Source organism: Folsomia candida, unplaced genomic scaffold, assembly GCF_002217175.1.
Source record: "Folsomia candida strain VU population unplaced genomic scaffold, ASM221717v1 Fcan01_Sc017, whole genome shotgun sequence".
Classification (NCBI taxonomy): domain Eukaryota; kingdom Metazoa; phylum Arthropoda; class Collembola; order Entomobryomorpha; family Isotomidae; genus Folsomia; species Folsomia candida.
The window spans coordinates 2,692,486-2,711,992 of NW_019091209.1; the positions used below are offsets into that span (position 1 = coordinate 2,692,486).

Here is a 19,507-nt window from a genome sequence, read left to right on the forward strand (position 1 = left end):
TTGGTTTCTCCGAGTGGAGATGCGATATGGCTATTTTATGCAAATATGCAATTCATCCACTAAACTATGGCCCGTTAAGAGATAGTGCTTTTCCTGGTGGTGGTGGTGGTATCTTGTGCAGTCTGGTGGGTGACGGGCGCATGAAAAATTTTCTTGCCACACAATTTATGAATATGCATGGAGAGAGAGAGAAAGGCACTTATTTAAAGTGGGAAACATGCCATATTTTACTTGAGATCGATTCTGTTTTTAATTAAGGACGATTGCCTTGCTTTCTCCGGTGGTGGTGGTGGTGGTCGCCTGCATATGCATGACTGGGTGAAAGCAGGTTGGGTTTCTCTCCTCTTGAAAAGTTTAAAAACTGGATTTGTTTCAGTAACCACTACACCGCTACATTAATTTTTCCCTGAATTAAACACTTAAACTTTCCACTTGAGTATGGCTTAAGGAATATTTTGGAAGGGTATATAACGACGAATGTAGTGGGAACAATTACATGGAGGCTGAGAATGATGACGACGTTCTGCTGCTGCCGGCTACTACCAGTTGAAGAAGTATTTATCCTGCAAACTACTGCGTCTTATGTGAACACTTGTTTTTGATAAATGTTCCACCGGGCAAGATAATTGTGAAACATTGCGCTCATTTATTCTGTTTAGTTTTCGAGCAAACTTGGAAGGGCAGGCGTCGTCTTGCACTAATTGTTTCTTTGTTCAACCTACCAACCCACTCGAACTGCTAATTGATGATGGATAGGGCTCATTATTTCTGTCCCCCGCATTCCCTCTGCTACTTCCTTCTGAAGAAAAAGTGAAGATGAATGTTGCTAAAAAATGTTTTTCTTTTCTTTTACAGCTGAGTAAAGAAATCGGCTACGTTCTGTACTCTGCCCTGGGCTCGTTCTACATCCCCAGCTGTATCATGGTGTTCGTCTACATTCGCATCTACTTTGCTGCCCGGGCGAGAGCCCGGAGAGCGGTGAGGAAACCCCCCAAGGCGGCGAATAAGGGGCATAACTTGGCCTCCATCGAGGTGGAAGATCATCTCCCCGCCACACCCACGACAAACCCGACCGTGGTGGACACCTCTTTTTCGAAGAAGCCTCCCAGCACGCCGGACATTGTGGGGGGATCCTCTAGTCGAGGTGGGCTTCCCAGCCTGCCATCCACCCCGGATGGGCGGACGGTCAAAACGGTGGGCTTCCAGGAGCCGTTAGAGACAAAAAGTGAGGCCTCGCCACGCCCAGAAATTCTCGTGGTGAGGTGTTCCCCCGAAGAGAGAGCGGCAGCCGCGGCTGCAGCGGCGGCGGCCGCAGCGACGACGGCGGGGGGAGGGACCCCGGAAAATAATAGTGCTGGTGGGGACGCTCAATGTACGACTATCTCCACTGCGACGGACGATTTAAATAGTGACAAATGTGCTGGTGACGAGGGGAGACGGAGTAGTCCCCCCGTGTCTGAAAACTGTGCTATAAACGTGGACATTGTGATCATCAATGAGGTCGTGGTAGTAAAGGAAGCAGAGACTGAAGGGACTCGACGCTCCCCACCAAACGGTCTCCCCAAGGAGCCACCCATCGTGGTCGAGGCGGACGCTGGATCCGACCAGTCTGACGAGTTTACCTCCGGACAGCACGGGGTCCAACCGCTCGTGCCCACAATTCATTTGAAACGCGGGTCTGAAGCCCCACCACCACCACCCAACCTGTCGCCCCATCGATCAACCTTGGCAGTGAGTGAGTTGGAAAGTGCCATTTCAGAGTTGCAATCTAACGGGGCCAGTCGTGGCGAGGAGGCGGCCGGCCAACCCTCGTCGAAACGGTCGAAACGTAACAAACTTCACTTTCTCCGGGTGGAAACTCCCACGATTTGGCGAACCTCGTCAAGCCTCTCACTCAACGGGGACGTGCACATTTTAGGCACGCTGTCCCGCTCTTGCTCCCGTCTCCAGCTGGATGCCGACCCTGTGAGTGACGTGGAACCTTCCTCCTCCGACTCGGGAGCGGTGAGTCGTTGTGGCGTCGTCAAACCTCTCAAACTTCGCTTGTGTCAACCCTTCTTTGGTAAAAAGTCGTCGTCAGCCTCGAACAAGGCGAGGAGGGATGTTTTGGACATGGGGAAACTCCCATCGCCAAAAGTAAGTGGGGATTCCTTATTTTACTTTCACTTTTCAGGGTGCACGTGTAGCTAGGCATGCATATCTGCGTTATGATTCATTCATACCCTCTCCTCTTCGGGGCCCTTGATGTCATCATTTTGCGGGTGAAATTGGGAAAATAAATGAGGCTGCTGGCCGGAACAAATTAACAGATTCGGAGGAGAAAGGATCATGTGGAGTTGAGCACCCACTTGACTAGCATTCGCCGCCGTGCCTCTCTCTCTCACTTTCTCCCACAACAGGACAGAAGAGAATGGGCCCTGTTCCGTGTCGCTGGTTTCGGAGAGAGATGCAAGGCAAGCAATAGATGAATAGTGTTTACGTCGATGAGGACGAGGCCCCAGCAGACGGGACGATATAGCAGAGAGATATGTATGAGAGAAGAAAATGTGAAATGGTGTGATGATGGTCTGCTGAGCCGGCATGGATGGCATGGTTCTCCCAGAAAATGGAATCGATTTAGGAGACCTTTGCCCTTTTCGGTTCTATTGTCTCTTCAAGATTCCTAGCGAAAAGGGAGAGCATATAAATGCCGCTTCAATTCTACACACATTCAGCCAGATAGCTCTCTTTCATCCTTGTCTGCATGCATACATAGACGATGGTCGGCCGCGGAGGAGGCTATATTTCAGACGAGGAGGAGGACGACGACGAGGGAGCGATATATAGAAACCAATGACACCACCGGTTTGGTGTCTCGGCTTGGTCGAATTGCCGTCCCATGAAGCGACGACTCAGTCATTTTCCAAGCACAGACTGCTCCTTGCAGGGGCTGCGGAAGTAGGTGTGGGGACGTTGAGATTGTAGGATAGGGGGAAGGGAAGGGTTTGTATGAGATGGGGAGATGATAAAGTGTGGGGACATTGTCTCTCTGTTTCCGCGGGGACTGGGACCTTGCACGTATGTCAAGTTATATGTAGGAATCTATATGAGAGACTATTTTGAGCCTGACGTCATTTCTAGCGTAGGCCATTTTTCGTCGCCTATTAGTATTGCATGCATGCACACATATTTTTAGAAAGTCGACGGATCACACACAAAATCATCGCACTTTCTCTGTGAAAGGTGGTAATCATTTTAATTACATGTGCGAGTCTAACGGGGAAGCCGTGGGGACATGTGGGGACATTAACGTTGTACGATAGGGGGAGGGAGGGGTGTATATAAGATGGCGAGATGATGAGGAAATTGTCCCTCTGTGGACACCCTTCCGCGGCCACTGGAGTCTAATTATGTGTCACGTTATGAAAGGTCATGTTCGTGTTGGAGGTGTTGCTCTGTTGATTCCCACGGCATGCAAGCATACATAATTGGCAAACATAATTATAGATTGACTTATTTTTGGGCGTGTGTATTAATACCAAATTGGTAATGATTTAGTACTTATTTGCGGTTATCATTACTTTTGCAGCAGGAGATTCGGGATCCGGAGCGCGAGAAGCGGCGGATCGCGCGGAAGAAGGAGAAGCGGGCGACGTTGATTTTAGGGCTCATCATGGGTTCCTTCATCCTGTGTTGGCTCCCTTTCTTCTTCCTCTACATTCTCGAGCCTCTCTGCCCCTCCTGCGACGTGGCCCCTTGGGGTTTCGCCATCGCCTTCTGGCTTGGATATATGAACTCTGCTCTCAACCCAGGTATGCAAATAAGTAGTCAGTTCTCCCCCTCGTCCCCATTCAGTTATTTCCCCCAGTATAGAACCTCTATTTTGAAAATGAATCCTTTTTTTGCAGTGATTTACACAATATTTAACAAGGATTTTCGCCGAGCGTTTCGCCGTATCCTGTTCAAATAAAGGTAAGCATTTTGTCATCTCATCCGCTTTCAGTGTATTATTACCGATATTTCATACAATCTGATAGTCACATGTGTAGTGGTATTGATTTGGTAATAACTTTCTACCTGATTGGTAATAGTTTGTTTCTGAATGGTAAATGTTTTGTTACCACAACATTACTAAACGGTGGGTAGTGCCTGTTATTACCAGTGCCGGTAGAGTCATGTATGTTCTGACAATGCGATGGTGTGAAGTGTAACCCTCCGATTAGGCTTAAATTTTAAAATTAGGTGGTCCAAGCCAATACAACTAACGTTTCTTCAGGCAGTTTGTGCGATGGTGAGAGTTACTCAAAATATTTGAGGTCAAAGTTCAAAAAACGGCCAACTTTTTTCAGGCGGAGTGAGAAAACTCCACTTCCAGTCTCTTCCCCTCGCTTTGATTTTCACTCCGAAAAATAATTCATTTCAACAATTTTAAATTTAATTTTTTTGTAGAAAAATATTAATTATTCATTGTACATGTGACCATATGATTATTTTCATAAAAGTCCACAAAACAATACGATAAACTGCACCAGCTGAATTTGATGAATGTGGGATTGCCACAATTCAGGTCGCAACTAATATTTTTTTCTCTAAAACAAACGTCGTTTACATTTTTAAACTCGGGCTTTTCGTCATCACCCCATAATCCGCTCGAGTACCAACAATATCGAATCATTGGAACAAACACAGGAGCACTTAAAATATAAATTAATTGAATATTAGAATAACCAACGCGTTCGAAATGGAAAGCAAGTTAAGTTTTTCCATGTTTATTTGCCGTTGGCGAATTTATAAATTAACTTTTATGTAAATTTGTACTAGAAATAAGTAAAAATCGCACTTATTTAATTATGAATTAAATTATGTATAATGCGTATTAATTGCTTTTTAAGCTGTAGTTAATAATGTTTATTTTTTATTATTTTGCATCAAAGCCTGTGCTTGTGCATGAAGGCGTATGCGTGAGCGAGACACCTGCAAATCAAAGCGAGGGGAAGAGACTGGAAGTGGAGTTTTCTCACTCCGCCTGAAAAAAGTCGGCCGTTTTTTGAACTTTGACCTCAAATATTTTGAGTAACTCTCACCATCGCACAAACTGCCTGAAGAAACGTTAGTTGTATTGGCTTGGACCACCTAATTTTAAAATTTAAGCCAAATCGGAGGGTTACACTTCACACCATCGCATTGTGAGTGGTAAATTTTCTATTACTGAAACATTACTAAACAGTAATACCCTTTATTACCAGAGTCATATATGAACTCCGGTCAGTAACGATTTAATACCAGTTTTCTAAGAGTGTACCCCAACTTTCAAAATCTCATATACCAAAACATACATATTTTCCTCTCCTTTCTTCCAGCTCTTCGTCTGACTGTCTCATCCTACGGAAGACAACATATGCATATATTTATACACACCCACCCACCGTGCATCAATAATGAGTTTGGACACCGCAATGTACAAGTTCTCCTAAATACGCAATCGAGTCGAACAAAGTCTGCCTCTTCTTCTTCTCTTCTCTTCACTTCCGGAAGTAGTAAGTGCATAATTCATACATTCTCTCACGCTGCACGGTGAACGACTGGAGTCGGTCGCGGAATGATTAAGGTAACTCGTCATCATCATCATGAAAATGAAGAATAGCTGCGACGACACACATCATCATCATCATCATCGAACAGAATTCGAAAAGTTGTCTGGTTGGTGACAGGAGGTGACGATTCTGCCTGCAGAGTTTTCCCACAATCAACACGACTCATTCATTATTCAGCCGTGATGACAACTACTGAGCTATTCGACGAACGGATGTTCTTGTTCACACATTTTTTCGCTCAACTTTTTAGCTTGTCATATTTTGTCCCCAAATCCACGTGGTTGTGCATACATACATAATAATCCAGGACAATCCACAAATTTAAACCACACACCCAGAAAAAATCTTGTCTTTTACTCTCAACCTATACACCCCCACAAAGAAAGCAAGAATTGTCCCGGGTAGGTTCGTTCCGATAAAAGAAAGTCAGCCCAGAATTAAAAGGCCAACTCGAGGTTGTTCGCCGAAAGAAGGAAAGCCAAACCAATTTATATAGACTGAGAGGAGAAAGTTACGTAGTAAAGTAGATGGATGGGCAGAGGAGAAAGCAAACTGATGACCGTATAATAAATACCTATAATACATAAGTTAATACATAATATAATATAATATATATATAAATAGATACCTCTATTTCTACATGTGTGTACTATTACTACCCCGACTACTGTTTACATAAACATATTTAGCTATACATACATCCATAAAACCACTTGGTAGGTATTTAGAGGACGGTGTACGTACGTAATAAGAGCGTGGTGGTGAGGAAGTAAGTGAGACAGCACCAAATAATACTGGCTGCCTTATCCTCCTCTTCCCAGCCGAGAAGGAGGAGGAGGAGGAGACGGAGAAACTAAAAGGTTGTAATCTACAAGAAAAATAAATTGTCTTCCAGTTCACATTTTTCAACCATTATGTAATCGGTTAGGAGAAATATATTGCTATTCACACACTACTACACACCGCAGTTTCTTCTTCTTCTTTTCCCTTTGTCCTTTCTTCTTCTTCCTCGTCCTCCTAAATAAATATGTATGCGTTAGGTCGTCCGCCAGCCAGAGAAAGGAGAAGAGGAGAAAAAAAAACAATCACCACTTTTCTTATTAATGCCTCCACCACGGTCGTAGTCGTCGTTGTCGTCGTCGTCCTAGCCGAAGCCGCTGTCTCAATCTGTTTTCCATCCTCTGTCTTCTTTGAATCACGGCTTGGGGAAATAATCCGGGCGCCCTATTATCTAAATTATGTTCTACGTGAGAGAGTACATCAAGACCAGGGGCCGCGGAAGGGTGAGGGGACAGGGGGACAATATGTTCGATGTTCTTATCATCTGCCCATCTTATATACACCCCAATGCTACTTTCCCCAGATGTCCCCACTCCTTCCTCCGCGGCCACTGACGGAAAATGTGATTTTACTGCGCACTTACTAAAGCAGCCTCTCATCTATGTATGCAGATGTATTTACAAACAAAGGAAATATTATGTATTAAGCTGCTGCACCTGCCCGTTTACGTGTTCATCACGTCAATTACTTGTTTAATTTGGTGTGCAGACGAGTGAAAAGAGAAAGCGAGCGAGGTCTGCGTACATACTACGTACTACTACTACTACTTATTATTATTATTATTATTGCGAATGTATGCATAATGCATTGAGAGGAAAATAATGCGACGACGATTTTCTAATGCGAGGACGAGGACAACAACAAAAGGTGAATATTAAGTAGCACTAGGAGCGTAATGACGTTCCACTTTCACTGTCTGGTGAATAATCCTGGGAGTGAAGAGAAAGTAGGCGCAAAATCAAACTTTTCAGTGAAAACTTCTCCCATGATCAGCCTCATTAAAGGACAGGGCACATGTGTATTTAAAAGTAGGAGAAAGCACAAGCACGTGGCTGCTTTCTCTTTCTCACCGTTTTCCTCCTCTCCCTTTTTTGGCATCTATTTCCGGCCCGAGCAGGGGAGGATTAATCCTTTAATGAATAGAAGAAGAGGACTGTCTTCTTTATTTCCTTTTAGTCCTCGTGTGTGTGGCTCGTTGGGACCAACACAATTACAGAGTGCGGGACCTTGAGGTGATTAATGTATATACGCGAAGCAGTTTTTTTTTCTTCCCCTCGTTCTTTTCATGAAACACAGAACAACAAATGACATGGGGGAAAATACTCGTGTAGAAATAAAGGCTTGCTTTCTTTCTCTATTCATCTCAAAGTGTAGGGAAAAAGTGGTTGTGACTTTGTCGGAACGTATTCGATTAAGGAGTCTGCTGCTGCTGCTGGATGGCTTCTTGTTGTCGTCGTCGAGCGGCGATCATGTGGAGCGTGGAGGGTTCAAGTTTGGCCAATTATTGCAAGTTTTCTCCTCCTCCTCGTCTTCCATGTGTTTGGCTGGCTTTCGATCAAAGAGAGAGAGAAAGAATGTTGTTGGACAGGAGTTTGTGAGGAGAGGAAGGGGGCACGAATTACGGGAGAGAGAGAGAAAGTGACGACGGGAAGTACGAGAGGAGGAAGTGACGGCGACTACGTCGACGACGACGACGTGCGAGCATGCATGCAGAAGACAGTTAACATGGAGTGAGTGGCGTTGTTTTTGTGGATGTGATGCTTTCTCGTGGAATAATGGGATCTTGTTCGACTTGACCATAGACGGGGGGGAAGGGTGCATATCTATGTATGTATGGAGGATGGTAATAATGCTGTTTTCTCCACTGGTGGTGGTGGTGATATGGATGATGCAGTTTTTGGGAAGGCGGAAGGAGAGGGAGAGAGAGAAAGTGTGGGACACGAGATTCCAAGTCATGTCCTTCGGTCGGTCTGCCTGGTGCTGATGGGGAAAACAGGACAAAACTTTAAATACATTTTGAGCAGCGGAGTGAATTCCAACACTTTTGTTCAACACTTGAAAGACAGAGAAGGCTAGAGAAAGAAAGAAAGAAGACGAAGCTGCCTGCTGGCTCGGAGGGGTCACCAAACCAAACCAACGACTAGAACAGCCCAGGAGTCAGTAGTAGCCTTCTTTCCTGCTGGATATTCTCTAGCGCAACATGTAGATAGAGAAAGCGAGAGTTTAGTCGGACGGAGCTGGCTGGCTGGCTGGTGAAAGGTCTGCTGAAGGGAAAGAGGCGAGCCAGATAAAGAGGCAGCAGCAGCAGCACTCGCCTCTGATTGAATAGCTTATATCGCTCTGACTAGGACTGTATATTAAATAGAAGCACCAGCACCAGCAGCGGGATGTAGATCGGAGGAGAAGTAAAAGTACAAGAAAACGACGAAGGGAACTTTGTTCAAAAGAAGAAGAAAGTCTTGCAGCAGCTCCCTCCGTAATTTTAAAGAGAGGTTGCCCCACCACCACCACGACGGCCGCCGCCACTGCCACTGCCAACTATGTATACGGCCGACTGGGACGAGACGAGAGACCAACCACTATATCATCACTACTTACTTTCACTACTATACTTTCAACTAATTATGAGTCATTGAGTCAGATTGTCCGACCTTGTTTCCCTCAGCCAGCTTTTTCCTGCTCCTTCATCACGAAAAGAAAGTGGTTGGTCTCCTCCGTCTGGAGACTGAAAGTGCGAGTGAGGTGAAAGCAGTCGGAGTCTTGGTGGTGGAGGTTGGGTGAAGAAGGTGGCGGCGAGCAAAACAATGTTTGACAGATGGGGAATCGAGAAAGAATTTCTTCGCGGAGAGAGAGAGGAAAGTTTAATTTCATGCGACTTGCCTCTCCTAACATGAACATGTCATTACATCTCTTCTCTCAAAAAGTAGTTATACTCACTCACTCACTCACTCACTCACTCACTGAGCTGGAGTAAGGAGGAGACTCTGGCTGGTGGGTGATGGGTGCATTCCATGTGCCAGAGAAATGTCAAAATGAGAGTAGCCAAATTGCTATGTGGAAGAATATGGGGGTCTGGCTGGACTTTATTTTCACGACTTTCTCTCTCCCAAAACTCACTTTCACTTTTCTCTCTCTCCTTTCACCACCACCACAGCTTTTCAGACTCCTTTCAAAAAGAAGAATTCTGAGAAGATAAGGAAGAGCGGAGGAGGAGGGGTACGTACGTGGCGGACGCGTTGAGCTGACCGTCAGAAGAGACAGGTTCTCAGAAGAAGTCGGTCGGTCGTTCAGACTTTGGGACAAAAAAGGTAGGATCAGCTAGCTCACAAGGAAGATCAATATCAATCCATTGTCCACACACACAAGTCGTGGTGGTGGTGGTAGTGGTGCTTTTCCAGGAAAAATAGTGAGTGAGTGAGAGAGAAAGTACCCACCTGAGCTGTGAAATTGAGGCAGAAAATTCCAAACTCGACGGGCCTGAAAGAATTAGAGGGATTCCTTCACCTCCCATGTACGCACCCATTTTGCAAATACCTCAGTTAAGGGCTCAGTCTAACGAGGTGAGACAGGTTATCCGAAGATATGTCATGTGAAGGTCCACAAATTTATTTTGATCAGATGTCCACCACTCCCGCCGCCGTCGCCCTTGTAACTTGTCCCAGAGTAGTAAAGCTCTGATCTTTAAATCCCCATATCACGGTCACTAAAAAGCTCAAGCTGTTTAACAATGTTTGTTTTTGGCTCAACTCAATTGGGGATTACACAAGCCGTCTCTTGCGATGCATCGAGACTTTCACTTGGTCCCCAGCCCGTCCTCCTCCTAAGTCACTCGGCACAATAATAACTTTGAACTAGAAGTAAACTTTTCATGGGATATTTGTTTGCTCAGCTTACTCACCATCAGAGAGAGGCTTATTGCTCATCGTCGTCGTCCTTGTACCACCGCGAGAACGAGAACAAGTGGTGGATGGATGGATAGATGGGTGGGTGGGTGGTGTGGGTCACACACCACCCGGCGGACCGAGGAGCCAGGTGAAGTAAGTCGCCCAACTTTTCTGCAATGAATGAACTACTCACTCATAAAGAAAGCCTGGTCTGATTGGTGCCTTCAATCGGAGGAGAAAACAATAGAAATGTGTCGTCACACTGTGAGTTCGCACCATGGCGAAAATAATGTCCATCCATTTCCTTTGTGTTTCTTCCAAACGGGTCAGTTTTTTTGTCATTAAGTTAAAACCTCCATCACCCTTATCCTCCTGGCTTTCTCCAGTGCTTTCTCCCTATAAAATGGAATGGCTGACTGGCTGGCAGGGCAAGCAATCCCAGATGAGACTCTTCTTCGGGATGAGTATTATTTGTTGTTTTTTTTTCTTTCTCTCTCTTTCTCCTCGTGGAATGTGATGTGGAAATTCACTCACTTGACGGATTTCAACAGACTCGTGGTGCAATTGTATTTTGGAGAATGTCAAATGTGTTTTGGTACGAAGAAAGCGTGTCATCCGAAGGTCTGTGAGAGGAGCTGCGTCGCCATCCCTGTTGGTGGAGAAAGTCTGCATGTGCCCGCAATCCGATTTATGAATACGAGTCATTGTAAAGAGTCGCAAGTCTGGAAAAAATGGTTGGTCATACCGACCGACTGCTTTCTCCTACTACTACTACCGACCGACCGACATTAACTTTATGGTGGTGGTAGGCTTCGGATCGAGGGGAGAGTTGAGGATGAAAAGTTGTAAGAAGTGTTTTATTTCAAGGGGAATAGGCAATGAAGAAAGAGTCTCTTTATGCCTCCGTCGGGTGCACTTACTTAGTGTGCAGAGGAAAACAATAATTGCTCTCTCTATTCCTTGTTCCCATCCATTTGATCCCCGTGCTTTATTGTCCCCACTCCAGCAGACGCTGCGTCTTGTGTCCCACTTTCTCTCTCCGAGAAGAGAACAAGTCTTTCATTAATCTCAACTTTTTTGCCAGTCTCAACTTTCCCCTGGAACTCTCTCTCTCTCTCTCCCTTTCTCTTAACTCAATTGACTCAATTACCTATTACGCCCAATCTAATACCTGATTTATTCCCCATCCATTTTTCCACCCTTCCCTCTGTCAACCTGGGTGGAAAGAGGCCTAAATATTGAACGTGGCAGGAGGCTCGAGGTGGTAAATCTAATCACGAATTACACTACTAAACTGGGTGTAAGTAATTCTAATCAACCGCTATCCATTATGCCCCCTAATCCATTACTGCATACATAATATTACTTTGTCTTATCCTCCCCGATACGTACATATTCCTCAGCATGGCTTCAGTTGAATGGAGAAAGTGGCAGCCGCGTTATAAATCACGGGGGGCTAAAGAGAAAGTACTGAATTTCCCAACACGAACGACAACACGACGACGACGACGACTGAATGGCAGATTCTGATCTTGATTATATATTTTTTTCCGCACTTTCTCCCTCCTCCTTTTTGTACATAAATAAATAAATATAGCAAGAAAAGAAAACGAGGTGGTGTGGGAGGCTACGACAACACAACGACTACTTTCTCTCTCTTCTCTCTCTCTGCAATACAATCAAATCAGTCATCGAATTTGTTAAAAAAAATGTTTATATTGTTGTAAAATTTGAACAGATGTGATAGCCGTTGTTTATTGAGGATATATATAAAAAATATTTAGGTGGGTATATAGAAGGAGGTAAAAATATCTATGTGTAGGCGTAAAGTGTAGACGCGTAAATTTTCCTAGAGATGGATAAACTTTTAGCAATTAATCTTTCTCCAGAAGAAAAACCGTGAATAAAAGAACGGAGTGATTCCATGAGAGGTGATTTAACAAAACAAACCATAACCAACAAGGACATCAATCATCAAAAACATAACAGACATACATACATATAATACACAGGTAGTTTATTTTTTGCATCGAAATTATGGTGCTGACTGGTGAATGGGGGGATGGGTGAAATATTAATGGTGTAAATTTTTAGGAAATATAAAAATCCTAAAATAAGGTAAAATAAAATTAGTGTAAAATAATAATCCCATCCACCCCACAGAATAATAAATATGTCCTTTATTACTATTATTATATTTGTGGTTGGTTGAAAAAAAATTGTGAACATGTATGAGCTCTTTTCTCTCCTCTCAAGTTTTAATAAATTGCCAAGAAAGAAATGTCGTCCTCGTTGATAAGTACTTATCTATCGGTAAGAAAATATATAGACATTTGTATTCACGAAAAAAACTTTGACCTTGTACGTTCTCTAGGTAGGTAGGGATATAAGGAAGGTATTAAATATGTCAATATTTAGGGTATGTTATCGTCGATAAGGAGAAGCGAGTACTTACTTATTGTGACCAATATAGAAGAAAAAAGAGGTGGTGCACTTTGTCTTTTTGGAATTGAGTGGGACAAAAAAAAATTGAACAATGGATGCGATTGTCACAATCTCGTCATGATCATGACAGTGGCCGCGGAAGGGCGTGGACAATGTACCCAGGGTCATTTGATGTCCCCATCTTATATAAACCCGGCCCTCCCCTATCCTACAATATTAACGTCCCCACATGTCCCCACAGCTTCCGCGGCCACTGATAAAAATAAGTGAGGACAACGCATAACCCTGAGAGTACAACGATTGAGTGGATGCTTAAAAAATGACGACGGAAGGGAGGAGATAAAACCTTGACTAAAAAACAATTAAGTAAGTGACGCATTACAAAAAACTGTTGATATTATTATATTCAATCTCTTTACGAAAATAAGTATTTAAATAATTAATTATGTATTACTAAATAAAAAACGGTGGAATGTAGTGAATAAATGAGTATTATGCAAGTTGTCACATACATAATTCTCTAAGAAATATCTATCTATACACAAATTTTGAACAATGGTGCTAAAAGTATTTACCAGAGGAGAAAGCAAAATTCGACTTGGTGCAAATTATACACAAGTCAGACGACTACTGTTGTCTTCTTCTTGGTGAAAGTGGTGGTGGAGTTGTCTTCTCTTTCTCCCCTTCCGGTTGTTGTCTCCTTGTTATTATTATTGTTCCATGACACACACACACACTGTTGCTGTGGATGATAAGTACTTATCCATGTCGTGGTAGTGGTGGTGGTTGTGTCGTGGGGAAGGTTTAGTCAGCAGACACTTGTTAAAATTCTATATGTATATTTAGACGTTATGTATGACTCCCCACCCCGTAAAATAAAATAAAGATATTTATTCCCACCCTGCCCCACTAAATAGTTAATTAGTTGATGGGTGGATTTGTTTATTATTTAGTAAATTATACACATTTTTAGCGGAATTGGAGTGGAATGTATGATGTAAATAATAATTAATAATATATGTAAATCAAAACGCATCTTTTAATTATTGTTGTTATGATAAATATATATGTAGATTGGTGGTGATTTGATGATACGTGTGAATGTGTACATGATGACATGTCCAATGTCAATAATATTTGTAACTACATACTAAATACTACTACTAAATACTACTACTACTACTTACTACTACGATAATAAATCTGATGAACCTCTGATGAAATGGTGGTGTGTGTTGTTATTATTGTCGTTTTGCGAGATAAGATAAGCGCGGAAGTAGGAAGAGGAGGAGGACTGTAAGGTAAGCCTCGGATAAGTTGGAACCATATGCTCCACAACTGTGATGACCTCGACTCAGCAAGGAACGCAGAAGGCGAAGAAGCAGCGGCGATGATGGTGGTGAGCAAATTCAGTGAATTGTGGCGAAACCACAATTGACGCTCGATTCATAACGCATATTAGCCCAGGCATGTTTGTGAGTTGCTAAAATTCTTGAGGGATGGGGAGTGAATTGAGTTCCTGAACTCAAATTCATGCCACAAAGCTTCCGGTATGCGATCTGCCTATTGAGAGAGCCCCCGCACTCTGGAATACCAACCAACCAACCAACCAACCAACCAAACTCTAGTGTATTTCGCTATTTCCGAGCAACCCATGGCCAAAATATTTATGAGATATGAAGTTTCTCTCTCTCTCTTGAAACTGAAATTCATTAGTCTCATCACCCTTTGGGATGAGGAGCGGATGAGGAAAAACTTATCCCTTCATCTTCCGCCGCCTTTCCCTTTGTTTCCTTTGCATTGTCCTCCTTCATTTAAATCCTGTACACAGAGGAGGAGCAGCACCAGCCTTGTGTTTCTTTCTTGAAATCCCAGATTGGCTCGCATCAGCCGCCGCGCCCTCTCCGCTCGTACATCATTCTTCTCATACGGCCATAACACCAAACCACCCAATATTTTATAGTCTTCTGGGTTCTGACATGGCAAAAAACTGCCCAACCATCGGGAGAAGAAGAAGAAGAAGCTTGTCTTTTATGCACTTTCTCTTTCTCGGCATGGATGAGCGAGTCGTGCATGGGCAGGCGCCGCGGAAGGGTGAGGGGACAGAGGGACGTCATAATCATCATCATCTCCACATCTTATATAACCCTGTCCTACAATGTTAATGTCCCCAGCTGTCCCCAGAACGGCTTCCGCGGCCCCTTGTATCCACCACCACCGTGTGACCTTCGCATATTATATTATTAGTGTGCCGAGTAGTACTTGCAGCACGTAAAAATCCCACTTTTACAAGCCGGCAGGCTCGAAGAGTGCAGATGCCTAAATGTTTTAGGCTGAGACAAATCGAGTAAAAAGATGCAAAGGAACCGATGAGATCACACTTTGCATGCTTCGTTGCCCGCAGGAATATCTGTGCCACCACCACCACGACGGCTGCTTTCACCGGGTAAGTAAGTAAGTAAGCTGCATCATATTTATGAATGGGGGTGTCATGTCAGTGTCGGCAAAAAAAATTGGGGGCTGTGATTACATACACAAAGAGAGCGACTTTTTCGGCAATTGCTTTCTTCTCTTCAAGAAGGAATCATCATTAGAGTCGCCCAACTTGTTTCCCTTGTCATGTGATAAGCGATTGTCATGTTCACATCCTATGATCCATCATCCATCAACTGCTGCCTGGCCCTGATCTGTTGGTTATTCTGCTGTAAAGTGGGACATTATCTGCTTTGAATGTGGACCAGTGGCCGCGGAAGGAGGAAAATGTCCCCACGGTTGTGAGATGTCGGCATCATCTTATATAAACCCGGGCCTCCCCTCTATCCTACAATGCTAATGTCCCCACAGCTTCCGCGGCCACTGGTCCTCACTGTAACGTGGTTATGTCTTCTCTTTTCTGCAGTGGCCGCGGAAGAAAGAGGGACAATGGGTGATATGCATAAAAATAAGGAAATGCTTTTACTCCAAAATTTCCTTGGTAAATTATTTTTTTACGCCGAAAATTTTGAAGTAAAAGCATTTACTTATTTTTATGCATATGACCCAATGTCCCCACGGTTGTTGGATGTCGGTATCATCTGCCCATCTTAGATAAACCCGGGCCTCCCCTATCCTACAATGGTAACGTCCCCACATGTCCCCACACCTTCCGCGGCCACTGTGTGTGTGTGTATATATTTATCATGTGAACACAGCCGCATCAAGTTTTTGGGGAGGGAAATAATTTTGGCAGTAAATACTGACTCAGCTCAGCTCAGCACACGGAGGGAAGAGGAGAAAAAATATTACGCACATAAAGTTGGTTTCAAATTACTCATAAATTTCTGGCCCATTTATCTGATGAGCTGTATTGTGGTGGGTGGGTGCGTTGGACAATATGTACGGTGTATGAAATATTAGACGAGGACGACTCATCACTCGGCACCCAATCAATAAAAAAGAGGCAATTTCCCTAAAATGAGTTGGGAATGGTTTTTTGAAAGAAGAAAATCATGATCCCACCACCACCACCACCACGGAACATTACACTGGCGGACAGTGGCCGCGGAAGCGTGGGGACATCGGGGACATTAACATTGTAGGATAGGGGGCAGGGCGGATAAGATGAGCAAATTAGGATAAGATGGGGAGATGATGCCGACATCGAACAACCGTGGGGACATTGTCCCTCTGTCCTTCCGCGGCCACTGCTGGCGGCTGGTGTAATGAACGATATGATTTCCTTAATAAGAAGAAAGAGTTTTTAGACCATGATGCTCTCGGTGTAATTTAAAGCTCCGAGATTTTCGGGCTGAGTGAGTGGAACCTGGGCGAAATCTTTTTGGTGGTTTTTGGTCCTCACTTTTGGAGGCTCACGAATAACGCTGCGCTCCTTCCTTGTGCCGCTGCATGGTTGGTATGTAAACGATCCTGGTTGGTGAAAGTCGTCCCGAGATAACTAACACATTCTAACCACGTTTCGTCGTAACTCCTAATTGCGTTTTTCTTCCCTTCTCCATGACGCTTTTAGCCATTGTCCGTTAATAAGTTCATAATTTAATTTCATCCCCAACATGAAACTACACTACCTTCAATCCACCACCACGACCACGACCAACTTATTGCTCCGCGTGGAAGTAGACTCTCAAGCAACAATAATCTGGCCACTTGTATTGATCTCGCTTAATGATCTGCCGTTTTATATGAGTTTCAACAGAGCACTCACTCTCAGAGAGAAAAAGCAAGTCGTGACTGGGACGAGATCAGACCACCACCAGCAGGCGCCGCGGAAGGAGAGAGGGACAATGTCCCCACGGTTCTGAATTATCTGCCCATCTTATATAAACCCGGGCCTCCCCTTATCCTACAATCATACCTGTTCACTTTCATTCATTTGATTGATTATGATAGTGAATGAAAATGAAATTCCTTTGTCATTGGAATGAAAATGACTGAAGGATTCCGTCATTTCAAATAATGAATGTGAATGAAAGTATTTTTCACTCTTCATTTTTTTCACCCTATGCTTAACACATGGGGCGAAGTAAGAACTGAAGAGTCAGATGAAGTGAAGTGAAATGAAATGAATTTGAACAAAAATGACTAAATTTGAATGAAAATCTTCCGTCAAAAATGACTGACTTTTGAATGAAAACTAAATATTTGAACAGTTATCCCTACAATATTAACGTCCCCACACCTTCCGCGGCCACTGAATATCCTACCACCACCTCGCTATCAACAATATCTTTCTCCTCCTCCTCCTCCTGCCTCTTCATTGTTTGCTTGGTAGGACTCCTCTCTTCACCACTCATCGCCTCATAATGACCACTTTCAAAATCGAATATACACCCCACCGCAGAGTTGAGAGTTTCCAATATTACTGCTCCTTGGATTGGTCCCGGATAGATTTTGCATTCTGCTCTGAATCCGCTAACTGTTGTGCCATGGGAGAAAGTGTGTTTGTCTGTGTGTATATTTCACATTCTCGTTATTTGTACTTCGTGGTTTGAATCTTGATGGACCGAGCAGAATTTGTCGAGGGATGGTGGTGGTGGGAACACATTTATGGATACCACAATTCACAGGGGTACCTACATACATGGGTCTACACACACATGTACATACACGTATGTACATGTATGTACATGAATTTAGGCGTCAGGTGTGTCCGGATGATTAAATTGATTAAATTCAAACTTCTTGTTGTCGAATGATTGTCATTGTTCAAAACTTTTCTTGGTCGGAGTGGATGGGATTGTCTCTCTCGAGGTTCGAAATGATGTAGTTTTGGCTGCGTCGGTCGCGGTGACGATAATAATCTCGACACATTTATTGGAATTGGATTCTCTGCTGCTGCTCTAGAGTCGCTTTATTTATTAACTCCTCCTCCTCCTCCTCCTCGCCTCATGTGAATTGGGTCCGTTTGTGGCCTGGTGGTGGAAATGTAAATTATTTGATTTACAAGGACACCATAGGAGCAGATCTGGTGGTGGTGAAAGTACGGCTTGTGTGTCGTGGTGGTGAAAGGACATGAAGGAATAAATTGGAGATTGGCAGACCGAGTGCGAGTGAGGCATACAAATTAAAAGTCCCGTCAACAGGATTCCTTCTCTCCTCTCGTGGTCTTCATTTGGTCCAAGTTTTTGGTTTATGAGGCTCTTCACTCAAGTGCCCGAATAATGCAGATACATTACCCATTCAAAAAATTTATGGCCATTCAATACAGAAGGGTTCTCGTACAGGTCGGTTGAGTTGCTTGCCTGTCTCTTTTTCGGCTAGATTGGAGGATGCACTATAGAAATCCAATTCCGTGATGCTCATCTCACACACCGATCTGCCCAAATAAATCTGACTTGGGCAAGGATAATAAAAACTGATGAAATTGGGCTCTCCTCCTTGGAAGCTTCGTTCGGGATATGCATGTAGAATTGTGGTGCTCATTTTTAGGATGCACGTATGAAGTAGGAGCTGCTTGCTGGTATGGTCATGCTTATTTATTTTAATCCTGCTTTCTCCACTTTCTCCAACTTTTTGCATCGAGGGTTTCTGTCGATTTCTCTCAATTACCCGCCACCACCACCACCACCTCGTTCCACTTGATCTTCGTCCCCTTCTCGATAAATCTGTGCGACAGGAACACCTGCACCGCCACCAATTTCGCCAAACTACCTCCATTCAATCACTCTCGGCGCCGATTGATTGTACAAATCCGTTCGACATACATAGTCGTGTATGGATGTGTGTAGTTGGGTGGTGGTGGTGGTGGCAGTGGCCGCGGAAGGGTGGGTAGGGACAGAGGGACAATGTCCCCAGGTTTGTTCGGTGTCGGCATCATCTCCCCATGTTATATAAACCCGTCCCTCCCAGTGTTAATGTCCCCACGGGTTCCGCGGCCACTGGTGGTAGTTTTTTTGTGTCGAGATGAGATGAGACGAAATGGCTTCGAGAAAGAGATGAGAATTCCACGAGCAGGAGAGGAGAGAATTGATGGCATCATGTACTGCAACCTTTGGAACGCTGATGCAAATGTGACATCAGCATTTCAAAGGTCAAGGGATTCAAAATACATAGATGTAGTTTTCATATGTATCTCGCCTCTCATGTGTGTCCAAACCATATTGTGTGCAGGAGGAGATCACGAAGGGGAAGAGAGGATAGGAATGAGGAGCACAGAATGATGCCTACGTCATCATGATCATCATGATCATGAGGGCGTAGTTTGTGCATATGTAGCGTAAGTAAAGGTAGTGATCAAGTAGGCGTGGCTTATGTGATCACGTATATATA

At 44.0% G+C, this 19,507-nt stretch overlaps 1 protein-coding gene across 1 annotated transcript in view; it reads left to right on the forward strand.

Moving 5' to 3' along the window:
• LOC110856970 (alpha-2C adrenergic receptor) overlaps positions 1-13,965 on the forward strand; it is a 43,824-nt gene extending 29,859 nt beyond the window's left edge. The window contains exons 2-5 of the mRNA XM_022105561.2: positions 856-2,136; positions 3,569-3,791; positions 3,888-3,951; positions 5,340-13,965. Coding sequence (XP_021961253.1) covers positions 856-2,136; positions 3,569-3,791; positions 3,888-3,949 — 1,566 coding nt within the window. The 3' untranslated portion in view covers positions 3,950-3,951; positions 5,340-13,965. The remainder of the gene's footprint in view (positions 1-855; positions 2,137-3,568; positions 3,792-3,887; positions 3,952-5,339) is intronic.
• Positions 13,966-19,507: the final 5,542 nt, after the last annotated feature.